Here is a 17,373-nt window from a genome sequence, read left to right as displayed (position 1 = left end):
CTATTGTCTTCCCTTTCTAAAATTAATCCTTTGCTTTCTTTTATCCTTAACGCTGACAGAACAAAAGCTAGTCACCGGTGCATAAATTGGCCTTAGAAAGATGCCTCTTATTCTTTGTAACAGTGCTATCTATGGATGGAATTTTTTACGCTCTTTTGTTCTCTATGCATCATTCTTTATTTATGTAGGTTGCACGCATATGATCCTGCGAGCAATAATGGAAGCAAAGTGGAGGAAATCGATCTATCGTCCATCAGTATTTGCATAAATAATTTCCCTCTGTAAGCTCGTTATGTGTACAAGTATCTATATGAAAACTAGCAGCCATTGAATTAAAGAGTAATTTGCTATTTTTTTCTATTTTCTTAATAAATGTTATCCTTTTATTATGCAGCGCATTATATTTATTTATTTATTTGTTCAATAACAAGTATACTTTGTATAGTAAATATATATAAAAAACTAATATAAGGTACAGAATAATGAGCACTTATATTTGTTTGGACATTTATGGACGGATACCCTGTTTACTTCAAAAATATACCAACATGCCAAATATTTGTAATCAGTTAGTAATCAGATCCTCGTGCTACAATGCATTTATTGAACAATCAATATTCATTGTTCACAGAATAACAAATACGCAAGGCTTTTTCAAAGCTACAGACTCATACTGTAGCAACTTGTAAAACGAAACAATCGGCGATGTCATATCAATTCCTTTTTATTTATTTTATTTAATTTCTATTTATTGACGGGAGCAATCCCTTTAATATACAATAAATTAAAAAAAGTAGGCGAAGTTGTGTATAAAGGTACAGTAGAGATAGTATGACGTGGTACCAGTGCACGTCACAAAGCCGAACCTTTCCTAGGGCAGCAGCGGCCTTTAGTGCGCACAATCAGAAGTATAATATACGAAATTAACATCTGTTCTTACGTACGAAGTGGTAACGGATATATCAGCGACCACGATGAAGCCATTGGCAGGAGCCAGTTGGCTGGCCAGCATCGGAGCCAGCAGAGGTTATCTTACGGCGGGTCTTCGGATTTGGGGAGACTAGTGCAAGTGGAGCGGCACGCAAGGAAACCATGCTCTGGAATAATAATGTTTTTCCAGAGGAAGGTTAATTTTTTTAAGACAATAGAGTCGAAAAGTTTTCATGATCACCAAGGTTCATAATCCTACTCGGTGGTAACTGCTGAAAACTACCGTAAAGGTAAGCCAAAATCAGCGCTTCCCGCGAGTCGCGAAGGCGCAGAAAGTTTTTCTATCGCAGCGCGGTAAATGTATTCCCGACCTGTCCCGCGCAACTTGGGTTAACTCGAGCCAAACGCGCCATATTCCGCTCCTTTCCCAGCCAGTTCCTTTTAAACTCCGTCTTTGGTTATTTTTTCCCCCGGATGAAAGCGTGCTTAGCTTTTGCGTCACGTCATTTAATTTCCGGATCCCGAACTCGAAAGTTATTGGACTGTACGTGCTCGTCACAATTAGGTCCTGGGGCAAAGCAGGTGTCGTCCGAAATGTCTCTTTCTTGCATTATGCGGAGACAAACTTTTATTGGTTCGTCTCGTAGTTATCCGCGGAAAAGTTGCGTTCGCTTGGAAGATAAGCACACCGACGGGGAGTTACGCTTGGAAACAGTTTTGTCCGTTAACCATTACCGCGAAGCGATTTTAACGATCGTCTCCCTTAATTGGATAATCTACACCGAACGAGACGATGGTTCGCGGGGAGAGGCTCGTCGACTCTCCGCGAACTGCGCACCGATCGCGAGGAAACTTCGCCGAAGAAACGTTTCTAACTTTTAATCCGATCGGCGCTCTGCATTTCGCTCGTCTTCGCTCGACCACGCTGTCGCCGTTCGATCGACGCAAACGGCCTGCTCGCTGAGACGCGTGAAAAATCCCAGTCAACCATTAATTCCCACTCAGAGTTCGTCGCCCGCGAGCCTGAATCGCGACGCATCTCATGGATAAGGCGTCGCTGTTTTTTTTTTCGTCCGTCAAGGAGATCGCGCGAGGGAACGAACAAGATCGCTTCAGGAAAATGGAGAAACCTGAATCTCCAGGCCCTCGAGATCATTCGAACTCCTCCCTGAGGCTGGTCGACCTATCGATTCCGTTCGGAGTCGACGAGGATGCGAGACAGCTTGGTGGATGCGAGATAAAGGGCAAAAGTGGAGGAAGAACGGAAGTAGAGTGGCGAGGAAGGAAGTGAAACATGGAAACAGGAATGGAGAGAGAGAGGGAGAGAAAGTATGCGGTAAGCGGTCGATTAGAGAGAGTCCGATCAGGTCTATTAATCTTCAATCTGTCCGATACTATGCTATGAATTATGCATCGCCTGTGCAGACGCATTGATTTCTCAAACGGACAGGGAAATATTATTCGAATAATTCAAAGTAATGAGTCCAGAACGAGTTCGGCGCTAGCGGTTTTTCGATCCCTGAGTTCTGTTTTTTCGCGGTGGAGGTCTCGAGAGCCAGAGTCGATTTCGGCAAATCTGTCGCTACAGAGAAAATAAGAACTGCGTACACTCTGCTCTTTCGACGATCTTAAAATAGCAGTTCACTTGATTATTCTTGTTAGCTATTTTTATGACACGAATTCTACAGCTGTCGATAACGGAGTCCATGCATCGATTTGATAATACGTCAAGAAACGACCTATTTTGGAAAGAAAGTGGATTCATTGTAAAACATCTGATCGAAGTATATTAGGAAAAGGAAAGAAAGAGGTGGGAAGAAGTGACATTGGGGGAAGGGAAGCGAAAGGGGCGCGTTGGAGGGTCGGCGGATGGGTGGAGATGGAATAAATCGGAGGAAGAAGCTCCGCGTATCGGATATCGTCGATAAATCGAGACCCGTAGGGGTTTCCAGGAGATTAACGGAGAACTTTGTCGCAGCGGGCGCGCACGAGACGCCACGAGAACACTTTTCTCTAATTCGATGGGAAGTTCCTTCGGTCCGACTCACCGGCCGACTTCCGGCGCAGTTCGCCGGGTCTTGGTCAGCCAATTCCCGATTCATTGTAGAACCGACGCGAAACTTCGATAACGATTATTCTGCGCCAGTTTTCGTGGCGACCGTTTCCTTCCACTCCCATCTATCGCACCTTCCGATGCAGCTTACTTCTCTCGAACTTCGCCTTATTTAAAACCATCTGTCTACTTGTCCGTTTATACAGAGTTGATTTGTTTCCGCACGACACTGGGGAGATTAAACATAGTTCAATTATGTTTCTTTTCACTGTATACAGTATAATAGAATTATATTCTAACTATTGACAAATTAGATATTTATGCAGTATCATGAGAATAAAACAGTTAGAAAAGTATTTCGCGATACGACAAATGGGGAGAAAAGTTTCAATTTTGTTATAGTTTGAGAATATGCACGTAATTAGCAAAATACATAGAAATAATTAGAGAAACGAATATCTTATTCACATATTAACGTACTGTGAGATCAATATGACATTTATTATAGAGATATTAAAGGAGAATTTGATTTTATAATACCCAGAGATAAGGAAAACGAGATCAAGTTGTGAAGGAAGAGAATCGGCTTATACACTGTCGTTCTGCACTCTATATATCTATTTACTAATTGAATTTCATTTTGCTCTCACTTTAAAATTGAATTATTTGACGCAACGAAATCAAATGGAGACATGAATACACTTTTCACTAGTCGACTTATTAATCGTACGAGCATGGTTGGCAAATGAGGGACGATTCAATGGGTTTTAGAGTGACAAGCTCACATTACAGAGGGTAGGAATAAGGGGCGAAAAAGAAGGGTTTGAATGAAATGAGGAGGCATAGTACCATATGAAAGTATATCGAACAGGTGAGAAAAGCGAAAGTGAGAACGATAAGTATCGAGCAATGGAATCATTGAAAGAAGACGAACACCTACAGTACCTCTGTGCTCGAGTCGGCTGCTGGGTTTATAATTTTATTTTATAACTGGATCCATTCAATTCTCTAATTTAATGAAATGTCTGCGATCATGCAAAAGTAAAAGGTAGATAAAAAATTTTGATAATATACAGGATGCATCAGAGAATGTGGACATTTTTGCATAGTATGTTCTACGTCCGTAGATAATGAAAAAAGTTCATGTGCACATATGTCCGAACACGTCTATTTTCTTAGTTATAGCCTATTTTATTGTTACGTAAAACGCTAAACTATTACTTGACTGCACAGTGTACTATCCGCTTTAAGGTCTTTCTAGGCCCACAGATATTTGGACCTTTCAAATGAATGATGCATACTTATGGATCTCAAAGAAGGTATTACACCATACGCAATATCAAATAACATATAATTAAAAAAGTTAAGCATTTCCATACCTATCATGTGTCGACACGAACTTCTTTTATTGTTTTCGTATCTAGAATCTATCCTCCAAAAATGTCCTGCATTTTCCGATACATCTTGTATAGCTGTCAAATAAACAGTTAATGAATTCGGAATAAAATTTGATAATTTACTAATATTATATGTCACGAAGAAGACAAAATTAATTAGAGTAGATTGATTTCGTCGTTTATGAGACACTCAAGTACGAAAAGATAACGCTAGAATAATCCGTGATAAGGATATGAATAATTTCGTCTTGACCCATGACATTACAAATCCGTCGTTGGACATTCTGTCCCGACCTATTTGTACGACCCTCTTCGCGTTACCAATGGACGAAATATCAGGCAAGGAATCCATAATAAAAAGGAATCTATAAAAAAACGCGTAAAAAGATGAAGAGGTTACTAAAGAGTCAACTTTTCCTAGATCATAAAATTATAAATATGATATGGTATAAAATTAGAACGATACAGTTACAGACTTGGATCCTTAAAGAATTATGTGTGTTGATATATCGAGTTATCAATCTCGTGTACATCGATTTCATATTTTGCACAAAGGCTTCTTGTAACCTAAACTCGTGGTCCTCAAAATTTGAATGAAATTTTGGACTCTTTGTGCACGATGGGTCTGTACCGTATAAAAAAAAGTGTAAAGAGAATGGTTCAACTCACATGTTACAGCTTGTAAATTAATGTTTACAAAATTCCAATTACAGGATTTTTTTATACGGTACAGATTCATCGCGTCAAAAGAGATCCAGGTAATATACCTACACAATTTTGATTTTCCTGTTACACTCTATTCAGAAGTCCTGAAATCAACGCGAAATATTCGCGATTGCAATGGTAAAGAAATATTCATGACAGTCATGAAAACGATATTGACGTATTTGTTCATACAAAAATGCGAAATATTCGCTGTCGCTCAGAATATTCCCCGTTAATTTCCAGTTTCTCCTTTAATTAGCTTTTATGTTTGTCATTATTTTATTGGCGAATCCAGAGCAAAAGTGGTAAAGTCATTGACGTCGTGAATATTTTTCTATGGCTCGAGGACACCTTCAAAATGGCAAAACGGCTGAAAGTCATTGAGGGGCTCCTTTCCCCTTTCGTCTCACGATTCAACCTTCTAAACTATGCACAACCCTTTAGGCCCGTGTGCTGCAACAACCCCTGAACGTTACGGAAGCATGTTACATACGAGGCGTGCTTTCCCAACTTGCAACACACGCCCCGTATCCTTTTTCGTTCCTTCACAACATCGGGTCCACCTGTTTTCCATCGAAAGCGGATATCGCACGAGCGACACCTTCGGTGCTCGAAATTCGAGCCGATCTCGCATAAGCTCCTCCGAGTCGGGCAAAGGACGAGCTCGATTTACCGAGGGCTCGCGCGCGATGCGAAACGTCGAAGGTGAAACTTTGTTGCGAACCTCGGACATTCCTTGGATCACGCGGTGATTTTCATATTCCTTTTGCGCTCGAGCCGTATCCCATCGTCCCGCGTTCAAGATTTCCTTGGCATCGTTCATGTTCACGGTGAAACTCTGTTATCGGTACATTCCACTTCACTCGGATATTTCGATATCTGCGCCCTTCTCTCGAAGAATTCCGGCATTGTTACGACGAACGATACGAGCTCACCTCCGCTGTCGGTAGGATAAATGCGCGCATCTTGTTCCTCTCCGAGACGCTGATATTTTCCGGCAACCGTAACGATAGTAGTCTCGAACGCGTATTAAATCTCGTTCCTTTGGAAAAGACCTCGGAGGATCGACGAGATAGACCCGCGCGCTCTTCTCGGCTCGTTTCCCAGTCATCGTCCCCTTCCCTCGCGTCCCCTGCCGCTCTCGTGAATTTGCCTCTCGCGTTTTCCATAATATCGGGAACGATGCTCGAGAGTCGACCAGCACGGTAATCTCGTATCCGAACTTTCGCGACGAGGGCGCGAAACAGAACTCGTTAGAGGACCGAGGCGACGAGCGAGCTCGCGAGCAGACGGGGAAGGGTGGTAGGCCGCGATGCGAATTCGGGGATGATGGCAACGCGCGGCGTAAAACGAAACTGCGTCGACAGAGACGATGGATGACGTCAGTCGGGTCGCGGGCGCTCGAGTCGCGGGAGAGGAAGAAATTGCCGCGAATTTTCGGTACGTGTTTCCGCCGCGGACAGACCGAGGGACGTTAAATAATGTATCGCGGCGAGGAAAGCAGGAAACGAGCTGTAGCCAGCTAATCCGAAAGTTTTGGTGGCCGAGCCGCGCGTGGGTGGCTGCGTCTGAGGGTAAGCGGAAAGAAAAAAGAGGTCGCGGGGGCGACGCGACGTGACGCGACGTGACGCGGCGATGCACCGATGCAACGCGTCCAAACGAGAGGACGGCACGGCGAGTGGTTTGCGTGGAATGTCGTCACAAAGGGAAAGGGACCTCGAGATTGCGCGTCCCCGCGACAAGGGGGGAAAGAGATACGGCAGTAGTTCGCAAATCATTTGCATAATTGATTAAAGACTCCTCGTACTGGCCGCGGAGAGTACATTTCAGGTGGTCGTCGGAACGCGTCGCGTATAGAAGCCATTAGGCGAGGATGTGTGTTACGAAACGCTCGAGTCAAGAGCACGACGTCTCGGTACTTAATCGCGTCTAAAACGGGCCCCCATAAATCTACGCGCAGGAACGAAACTGCCCGCTAACGGATTAAAGCAACTCGAGCTTCGATGGGCCATACGGCGCGCTCCACATAATCGCAAACTAATTTTCTCCTTTTCAAGTTGACCGCTGCTAAACGAGCACGAGACTTGCCAACAGTTTGTCGAAATGATCACTCGCAAAACCGCGGACGTGGAAACGTATTATTCTAATAACCTCTTCATTTTCGAAATCATGCATACAGTAATTCTCATTAACATTTAGTTACTAGTACGATCTTGGTTCTTAAACCAGAATGAGCAACAAAAATGGGTACGTTGCGGCAAATTAGATACAATTGCACTATAGAATAATGCTACTAATTTACCTACTGTAAAAATGACATCCCTCAAAAATTCGCTATTCATCTCATTTTTCTGAAAATCGTCTCTGAAATGTTGAGTAATATTATTGCAGCAAATAAGCAATACGTCTCACAAGAGTGCATATGAATAAAGTAATCTGAATAAAGTCATAGAGGTAGGAAAAAAGAAGAATTATTCCGTCTGTGAGGCACTGTACAAAGGGTCAACGAATGCAATCTGCCGCGTAGTAACTTCTGTACAAGGCAACGGTTTAAACAAACGAAGCAGCTGTTGCCTATCCTAGTTGCGCTCGTCCCCTCGTTTCTCGCGTTCATTCTTCCACGAGCGAATGCCGAGAGGGACGGCTCGGCGAAGAGAAGCCGCTTAATCTACTTGTCACCGTGCACGCGGATTCGCGTGCACGCCGTCGAAAAAACCAACGACGGTCTTCTGTTTGTTCGACCTTACGAGCGACCCCCAACCGCGAACGGACTTTATTTTCCGTAGTTTCTTGCCCGAAGTTCAACTGATATACCTCGCGACGTGCTCCCCGATGAAAAAGTTCTCCCAAACGTACGTCGGCGTTTTTCGCGCAGCGGTCTACGACGGTCGCGGTGCCCACGACCCGGAACTCGCTCGCGAGAAATTTTACGAAAGCCCCGAGTCGACTTACAGCTCAGAGGCAGTGCATCTCTGTCTCGCCGGTGGGACGGTTCGTTGATTTTTCGATACTTCGTAAAGGCACGAGCTCGCTCGACCTTGCACGTTTACCGAGCCGTCGGAGACGATCGAGAACGAGGGACGTGGCCTCGTAGAGCGGGCTACGTGCGGGGAACGTGCTAGGAAATATGTATGCGCGGACCTGATACCGCGGCGCATACAAGATGTACCGCGATAAAAAGTGCATTTTCGGCCTCCCAAAGGATCGGCGTCCCGGACGTCGCTCCATTCCGACAACCTCCTCTGTTCCGTTAATTTTTCTTCTCTTTTCCCACCCGTCCCGGTAGCCGCCTTTCGTTTCCTTTCTTTCGACGCTGCGACGCGATCGATGAAACCGTAAGCGATACGAGCCCAGAAGCGGGCGAATCTCTTGGATCGAAGGCAAAACGAGCGGAACGTGCACAATCCCGTCCTCGGCCGCGTCATCTTTCGCCGGTCGTGGCGAATCGGCCACTTGTTGATAATTCGCGCCAACCGATTGGCACGCCTATAAATTAAGCCCGCAACAGGGTGGACCAATTAATCGAGAGAGACAGGAGGGAGTCGTGCTCGATAGCAGGCGAGCGTGCTGGGTCGTAAATCAAGCACCAAGCAACAACAGCCGTGCCTCCTCGTGTCTCGGCTCTCGCGGCTTCCTTCTGCCTGTTACTAGTCGCTGACGGGACGCGAGACCGAGCGTACTTGTTGATATATCGATGAGCACCGTACGAGTACGGAGGATTTTTATTGTCTTCCAACAATAACGAGTCGGCGAATGTTCGTCGGATCGAGCACCGAACCGAGAGAGACGTAGGAGGATTCCATCAGCGAGTTGCCTCTCCTTGGTGCTCCAAAGGAAACGGCGGAGGAGAGCATTTACGGAGAAACGTAAAACCGGCAGATCGAGCTGCAACGCGAGAAGATATGGTTGTTTGGTCGTGTATCATATTCGTGTACGTTTTACGACGCCACGATGGATCTCTCTCCTCTTTCTCTCGGGAAGTGACTTAGATTCGCGCTTCAACTAACACCGGGGGATCCAGAATCGCGTCGCCGATATCTCACGGGAATGTACACCGTTGAACGAGTGAGTAGAAAAAGAGGGGATCTCGATAACTTTGCAAATACGAATCGATCTCGATAGGCGAAGGAACCAGGTATCGAGCGTACGCGCGGAGGTCGCGGCGGCGCTCGTGAGCGAGACTTTCGATTAATCGTCTCGATCCTGACAAGAAGGTTCGGAGGCAAAGTCAATAGACGAGGCGATCTCGTCGGAGATATTCGACTGGTCTCCAGGCGGAACGGGGAGCGCGGCACTGAGGCCAAAGGAGGGAAAAAGGTATCGTATCGCCGAATACACGAAGACCAGTCGGAGTTACCTTAATTATTTTTTCTCCCCCTTGACCCCGTACCGGGGACTATGCTTAGGAGCCTGCAGTGAGCTCCCAAGAAAATTACAGGCAGCCTCGATAAATATTAACTCCGTAGCCTGGAAAGGTCGTGAAAGCTACACCCTCGGGTTTGGTTCCCGGCCGTCCCTTCGCCTCCCCTTTCGCTGGCAGGTTACGTCTCAGACGGTCAGGTTGCTCGAGGTGGCGCAACAGGGCTCGAGAACGAGGGTGCGAGCGATAGCGATGTCGAGAGACCGCGGGGGACGGCGAAAACGCGATGGCGCAGGAAAGGGAGACAGCTGGAAGGTCGAGGGGCAAGGGGGGATGAGGCAGGTGGAGAAGGTGGAAGTGCAGGTGGAGGGTGGAGGTGGAAGTGGAGGAAGAAGTAGAGGAGGTTGCCGGTGCGACGAGCTGGAAAGGATGGTCGATACTATCTTCCTGCAGACGCAGAACGTCCCTATTTATTCGGGTTAAGTAGTGCGAGCTTCTACGTACGGTAGGCGCGTGCTAAACTAGTAAAAGTTCGTTATTGCTCGCTGAGTTGCTCAGAGAGGTGCGTCCTGTCGTTCCAAACAAAATAGACGGTCGATACAAAACACGTCGTTGGGTGATCGAGGTGTCCTGTGTTACCTTTAACTAAGGAGTTATACCGTTCCCTCGTTCAATGATCGGTTTTCATGTAAAGGGGTGACTGCTCGACGTCATTCATGTTTACTTGTTTTACTTGTTTAGAATTTAAGGAAAGGGTTTGCCAATTTTTATATTTTACATGTCTAGTTTTTTTCTAAGTGCAAACGATTCGAAATTTTCAAAATTTTAAATTAAAAACTGTTCAAATATCAAAATATTCTTTTTAAGAATATTCAAGCTTTCAGATCTATAAATTGTATCTAGGAGATGTTATATCTATTATATTAGAACAGTTGACTATGCGATTAATAGAGTCACGTATTCCAAACTTGCTAGTTTTAAAGTTATGTCTGTATATTACGTTAACTGTCGGATCGTGACATTATTAACAATAACTAACATATTCAATACAAATGACCCTATATTTGATGTAACACACAAGACTCATAACAAAAAGGAAGACTTTGCTCTTCGTGGCATTCTCACAACGACTGATTCTACTTATCTGTTAATTATAATTTCTACCTTCACCACGAAATCGCGACATTCTTATCAATGTGATCTATTGATCCCCCGATCGGTCCATAATTTCGCGCATCTATTTATGCTGTATGTATATGTTTCATTAACGAATAAATAAAGCTGAAAAATGATAGCCACGTCATGATGACACATCCTCGCATGCACCGAGTTGCGAGCATTCTCAGAGTAAACACTGTACCAGATGCAGACAGTTCTTGCACTAGCGCGGGCACGTTTCGCCCCATTTACCGGTCACCCAATTACAAACTTAACGCGGTGCTACTAACTACGGCATATGGGCCGCTGCGGATTCGACTCTCCCCCGACCAAACGTGCATTAGTTCATATCGAACAGTGGCTCTGGTTGTGCGTCGATGATTATTTGCACCGGCTCGCGTTAATATCGATAACGGGAACGCGCTCCGTCTCTTCGGAGAAACTAATTTCACGAGACGGTTCTTTGATTAACGACGCGTTTCAAGTCGGATCTCCTGCGCGGAGAACTTTTTTATACGTCGCTAAATCACGTTCGTAACCTCGCTTTATGTTAATTTTATTTTCACCGTTGACCGTTCCGCGGCGCGCCGCGGTTGGGAAAAGATAAACGAAACGATGAATTATTCATACCAAGATAAGCACGATTTTAACAAAGAACGATTGCATTCCGCCACCGTCGCGCCTGTGTTTCGTAAGAGTCTCTGTTTCGGCGGCAGCGACAGCGTCGAAGGGGATGGGAACGGAGAGAAACGAAGAGGAGAACGGCGAGCAGACGGAGCGTCGATATTCGGACGAGCCGACGTGGGGGACGCGCGATCTCGCCATCTCGAATCGGTTCTTCGAACGGTGTAATTTCCAAGTCTCCTCCCCCATAGACGTGAACCGGACCGTTTATCGCTCGCGTAGCTCGATTAATGAACGGATAATCGATTTACGGCAATTCCGTAGGAAACTGCCGGGCAAAGTACAACGTCTTTGATGACGTAACCGCAAATCGTCGGATCGACGATATGCGCGGTTTCCAGCGAAAACAATTCCGCTGTCTTCTCAATCCGCTGTAAACCACAATGGAATTTATCGTCTATACCTATGAACTGGGATTTCTACCGCAACTGTTTTCAAAGGAACACCGCAACGGGCACAAAGGGAACGAGATTTCGACGCGTTCCGGTGCGTTCGTTCCTCCGGCTTCTGCTTCCACTGCCTGCTCAGATGCAGCGATTTCATCGGGGAGCACGCCTCCGTGATCCCCGTTTGTCGCGATCTCCGTTTAAATCAATGCCACCGCGGAAAATGCGCGCATCCGAGCTTCCATTCCTGTCCACGGATCGAGGGGTATCGATATTAATCCGCGGCTGATTGAAGCAATGAAAACAGATCGGCTTTTTGTCTCGCTGAAAGTTTCTTCGTCCTCGGCCAGCCCGAGAGTCGAGTACGCGCGGCTAACGTTACCCATTATCGTTATCGTAACCAACGTAATTGACCGTTGCGTCAGTTTTAGTTTGCTGAACGGAGTAGAGCGAAATGGTGGAGAATGAGGCTTAGAGAGCCGGGAAAAAATGGTTATTCCGTTACGAAAGAATTTTTACGCCCGCTGGAGTTGCTGCATTGGTAACAGAGAGAATACCGCGATGATACGGACAGACGCGGCTCTTTGCGCCGAGAAGGGACGGAAACGGGCGAGAAACCTCGTTCCGCCGACGAATTACCGGGAAAAGAAAACGTCGGAGATAATTTCTCCTCTCTTTTACCCCTATTCGGGAAGATTTCCCCGCGGCACGCGTTTACAAACGATCGAGCTTATTATTATTATTAGCTTTCCGAGCGCCCCTCGAATCTACTCTCCTCGATTTCCGAGAAGCAGCGAAATCGTGGAATAATTGTTTTGCTTATCGGCCTATCTGCACCTAGTGTTGCCTCAGCATTCAGGGGTCTCCCTTGGTTGCTGGTTCGCGTAGGAATATTTTAAGAAGTTTGTCCAGCCAAAATTTACGCGGAATGTAATTAACTTTGTCGTTGTTGGTTTGAATCTTTATTTATTGAGGCTTTAGTTTACGCCTCCTTATTTTTTCAACGATGTGTTCGTTAATATGAGAAATGCAAAGAAAAGTTAATAATTAAAGACTTCCTTTCTCGTTTAAAATTGACACTTTTTTAGAATCGTCAGAAAATTTAAGCAAGCAGCATAAGAGTTAATCGTGAAAGCCGCGCTCCGAATAGATCCGGAATAACGTTAAAACGGCACGACTATTTTCAGTTTACCTGCTTGATCGAAACTGGAACGCATAGCTGCCACCATGATTACTAATAACAATCAGAATAGAATTAACTATTGTTTCGTATTGATCTGCATTCGCGGCATATGCCCCACAGCCGGGTCGAATATTGATAATTACGGAACAACGTGGTATGTTTGTGTATCGTTTCGGTAGTTATGAAAGGAGAAAATTAATGCAAGAGATAAGAATATAAAAGAGTACAAGAAGAGAGGAAAATCATTGATGCAGTAGTATATTTTTGAATAAAGGAGTCTTCGGAATTTCTTCTCTGCTACCAAGCTTCATTTATTTAATATTTAATTATACAGGTCATCCTGTTTTTAATTCCACGTTTCAGCTTAAAAGAGTTAAAACTTGTTGAGAAAGAATTTGGTCAACTATCTGAAAAATGTAAAAGTAACGTCGAAAATAATACTCTGCATATCAGTAATTAAACGAATTACTAATTATAATTACAAATAATCAATGAATGCTACACATTACAATAAAATTAATTCTAAAGCACAATATAAGCACAATATAACTTCTTGCATAAGAGCACTTGTTCTACATTCAAGCAAGATCCTCTTAATAGATTTCCCTCATCTTTCACTCTTAATTAATCTCTTGAACCTTTTATAACAGTTACTACAAAATAAATAAGATCTTACTTAAATATAAATACTTCCTACAGTATTATCTCAATACACACAAGTTCGATGGTACACTCATGCTTCCCTTGGTGAGTGCATAAATGGATCTTACAAATGAGTTTCCCAAGTTCCCTAACTTTTGATCAATTCCAACTCATGGGCTTATACCAAAACAATACTGTAATTCCAAGAAACTATGAATATAGCTCGGAGTATCAATCTCAGTTTCGGTATCTCATAACGACATTATTGTCAAGAAAACGATAGAAGGCGTTGATCCACTATCGTAAAGACGCTCTCCCTATCAGCTAGACACGAATGTCTTTTAATCCCATCACACGAAAGCACCTGAAGGAAGTGGGGTGCGCGTGAATTCTGTCGAGTGTGTTACAATCCGAGGCCCTGTTGCCGATAAAGACAAAGGTCCACCGATCGATTTGAAAGACAAAGATCGGACGGTGGTCGTGGGCGGCCTTGGATGCCCGTGGGCAACCGTTCCTCGGCGCCGCTCCACGCGGATCGAGCTTGTCGGAGTCGGAGGGCCGCGTGCATTTTGCACCTGTTCTACTCGCAACGCGCACGCGCCCAGGTGCACGACCTACCGGCGCACAGACCCAAACTGGCGCGACGTCGAGCTTTCGTAGTCGGCATCGGCCATCCGCGACGCGAACTTTCACTCGAGGACGTCGCTCGTTGTGTCGCGTTGTGCCGCGCCGCGCCGCGCTGTGCTGCGTTGTGTCGCGTCGAGCCAAGTCGAATCGCGTGTGCCACCGTGACGATTGCGATTCCACCCGCGGTTCTGCATCTCTGCTGCTGTTCACGAGTAAGGAAAAGAATCGCCTCGTCACATGGATCGTCGTCTTTAGATTGCTGCGTCGATCTTTTAGGTCTTAACCCTCGGATTCCTCGTCGATTCTTGAACAGTTTTAATTCGCCATTTGTCATCTTCGGTATACTTTCTTCTCATTGTTTTTGACGTCCCATTCGATGATCGGTTTTTCGACTCTGTCGTCTTGAATCATAGAGCAATTGTACGTCTCGCGAGTCGGAAGTAGGAGCTACCAGGCATCGAGGTAAACACCTCTTAACCCAAGTGAAAGATTGACGACGGCCACTGAACGAACTTGGGAATTTGATTTTCCATCGCAGAACATTTACGAGGATTTCCGAAGTGTTATACGCGAGGCTTCGAGTTCTTTGCGAAAAGAATCCGCAGACCGCGTAATATGATCTTTATCGGTCCGCGCGGTTGTTGAGGAGTACCGTTGTGAATCGCGATATCGATCGTGAAGTCATCCACGCCGGACGGTAATCGGCCTCGCGACGAGTTGGCTATATTTATGCAAATGTGTCGACAAATAAACGATTGAACGAGCAAGGGGCTGGAACACGCTTCGCCCTTCTTTGAATAAGTCCGAAAGGGAATAGTCTCGGTCAAATCAATACGCATTCGTGTTATACGCGTCGTTGGAAAAGAGAAAGGGGGTAGATGGCAGGGAAGGAAAAGGAAGAGACGAAGCGGAGAAGCCGAAGTGTGTGCGTGTGTCCACCTGAACGGCTACTCTGGCGCACGTGTCCACGGGGAAAAACAAAAGGGTCGGTTGTGTGGTCGTGGCGGCCGATATCGTGACGTTCGTGCAAACAGCAGGTCCAGCCAGGCTAATAATTCGCCTCCCGTTTGTCCTCTCGGCGCCCGTTTATTTCGAGACCTTTGGTCGATCGTTTACGACTATTGACGCTCTCCGTTTCGCAATAGTAATAGCCTCTACGCGAGGATCTGTTTTTAGAACTCTGCCTCGCAAACCTCTCAGGAATATATTTCGAGCGCAACTTAACTACCCTGCTTGACGGGGGAGAAATTTGTCATGGAACTCAAAGCGAATAGGACACCAGACACCAGCGGTGATTTCACGTGTACAGCCACGCGTGCTACGCTCCCAGGCGAAAGGCACACGTGCGCGTTCTCAGTCGAAGGAGCTTGAAGCTTTCGGCGAGATTGCAACAAGTTGCATTTAAAAGCCATACCCTTCGTACGCCAGCATACCTTCCTTTTTCTCTTCGCCCCCTCTCGCGCCTTCCCACCGCAACCAGTTTCTCTCTTTCCTTCCTTCGACCGTCCACCCCCCATCCCACTCCCTTCTACTCACCGTCTTTTCTTCCGTCTTAGACGAAACGAAGCGGGCTCGTCGCCCCCGTCGCGCTGATTCGCGCTATTCAAACGGTCCCGAGATTTCCTAGACTCCCGGTCTCGGTCGCTGGTGAAAATTTTCGTACGTTCGTCCCCCGTGTCTGAAGTCGTAACGTTATTTCCCTGGGGTAATTATCGGGGTAAATAGTTAAATGCAGAACGCGCGGCGAACCGGCGGGTCCAGTAGCTTTCCAGGATTCCCTCGAATTTAGTCACTCACCAATCCGACAAGACGGAGATATTCTTGGCTCTTATTTTCCGTCGACGCTGCGATCGTTGTTCGAGATTCGACTGAAAATTACCCACCCCCTTAACGGGGCTGTCTCGGTGCCAAACTACCACGGCGGGCGCTATCAGACAGGAGATCGGATGACGTGGCGCTACTCAAAAATCGCGCAAACTTCAGAATCCTGGCGAGGAGTATTTAACGCTCGAGACGACTTCCAAACGAGCTTGGGAAATTTCGATTGATAATAACGGCACAGTGTTACCTCGGTACTAGCTCGATGGTGCACTTGTGGTTTCCTCGACCTATTCTTCTGCTTCAGAGATGAGATTCAGGTTACTAAGACAGCCGAAGTTGATATGCGACATTATTACATATTATAGAGGTATCTCCACTGTGTTATTACTAAATAGGCGAACTGATATTTTATAGTACGTAACACTGATATAACACGAAAGAGATATAAAGGTAATTTAGGCATTAAGGAAGAATTCGCAATGGTTCTATGTTCAGCGATATAACGCTTAACAACCTCTCTTTCTCTTTCGTAACAATAGGTTCTTTTCCTTAATACATACCTACATTCTTTTCTTATACATACTTACCGATGTCAACAGGCGGTAGCAAATCCCAACCATTCATAATTATACTCGACCTTAGTGCGTAACCTGATCTCAGAAATAAGTTCCTTACGTTCCCCAAGCTCCTATTTGGTTCCCACTCGTAAGCTTGTAGCCAGGCAAACCTGCAATCCTCATGTTAACAAGGACACGTAACATCTCTGTTAACGTTTGTAGCGATGGCCCAGAGAGCGTCTACAGATTTTCCTCGCTGGGTTCGTTAAAAAAGACGAAAGGATAAGTGTCGAAAATATTTTCAAGCTCGTCGAAGGAAGGATTACGAGCGTCGCAAGGGTACTCTTTTCGAGGGCAGGCTCTCGAAACTCGTGGAAACTCCGCTTTAGGGTGCGATCCGCTTTAACGACTACGACGCGGAGGAAATCGTGAAGAGGCGCTGGCTCGGGACGGGACGGGAACTGGGTGACTGAGGAAGCCGTCTTTCGTCTTGTCTCCTTGGTAAAGCGATCTTACGCGTTTAAATCTCTCGCGTGGGACGTTAAACACGATCGACGACGGTGCGACGAGGAATCTTCGGTTGATTAAAGGCTGATGACGCTTTACCCTCTTTATCTCGTTTCGTTGACTCCTGTTTAACAGTGCGCCAGCCCGATCATGCGACACCCTGACCAATTGACTCGCTAGTTTCCGCCTCGGCTGAGCCATCGACCACGGTCGTCTTCGCGAAGATAAAATTAACGGATTAACTAACGGAAGAAGAACGACACATTTATTAGCAGACGTGGCTTCCTGTTCATGCAGTGATTGTGTGCATACGTGCGCGTCTTCGTTAGATTGCCATCGATCGTATTCCTCGTGCCAGCGTGT

The 17,373-nt window shown here is 45.8% G+C and overlaps 1 protein-coding gene across 1 annotated transcript; it reads left to right on the top strand.

Moving 5' to 3' along the window:
• Positions 1-13,832: 13,832 nt before the first annotated feature.
• Positions 13,833-17,340, top strand: LOC143179587 (uncharacterized). The gene is made up of 3 exons (XM_076378881.1): positions 13,833-13,876; positions 13,932-14,337; positions 16,726-17,340. Exons 1-3 carry the CDS (start codon positions 13,833-13,835, stop codon positions 16,933-16,935), a joined length of 660 nt encoding a protein of 219 aa, XP_076234996.1. The 3' UTR covers positions 16,936-17,340.
• Positions 17,341-17,373: the final 33 nt, after the last annotated feature.

Source organism: Calliopsis andreniformis, chromosome 5, assembly GCF_051401765.1.
Source record: "Calliopsis andreniformis isolate RMS-2024a chromosome 5, iyCalAndr_principal, whole genome shotgun sequence".
Classification (NCBI taxonomy): domain Eukaryota; kingdom Metazoa; phylum Arthropoda; class Insecta; order Hymenoptera; family Andrenidae; genus Calliopsis; species Calliopsis andreniformis.
This window is presented reverse-complemented; position numbering and strand designations above follow the sequence as displayed.

Coding starts and splice junctions, on each gene's coding strand:
- LOC143179587 (XM_076378881.1), top strand. CDS start 13,833: ATGTCTTTTAATCCCATCACACGAAAGCACCTGAAGGAAGTGGG. Junction 13,877..13,931: donor AAGCACCTGAAGGAAGTGGG/GTGCGCGTGAAT, acceptor TTGCCGATAAAG/ACAAAGGTCCACCGATCGAT. Junction 14,338..16,725: donor ATCTCTGCTGCTGTTCACGA/GTAAGGAAAAGA, acceptor TAACGTTTGTAG/CGATGGCCCAGAGAGCGTCT.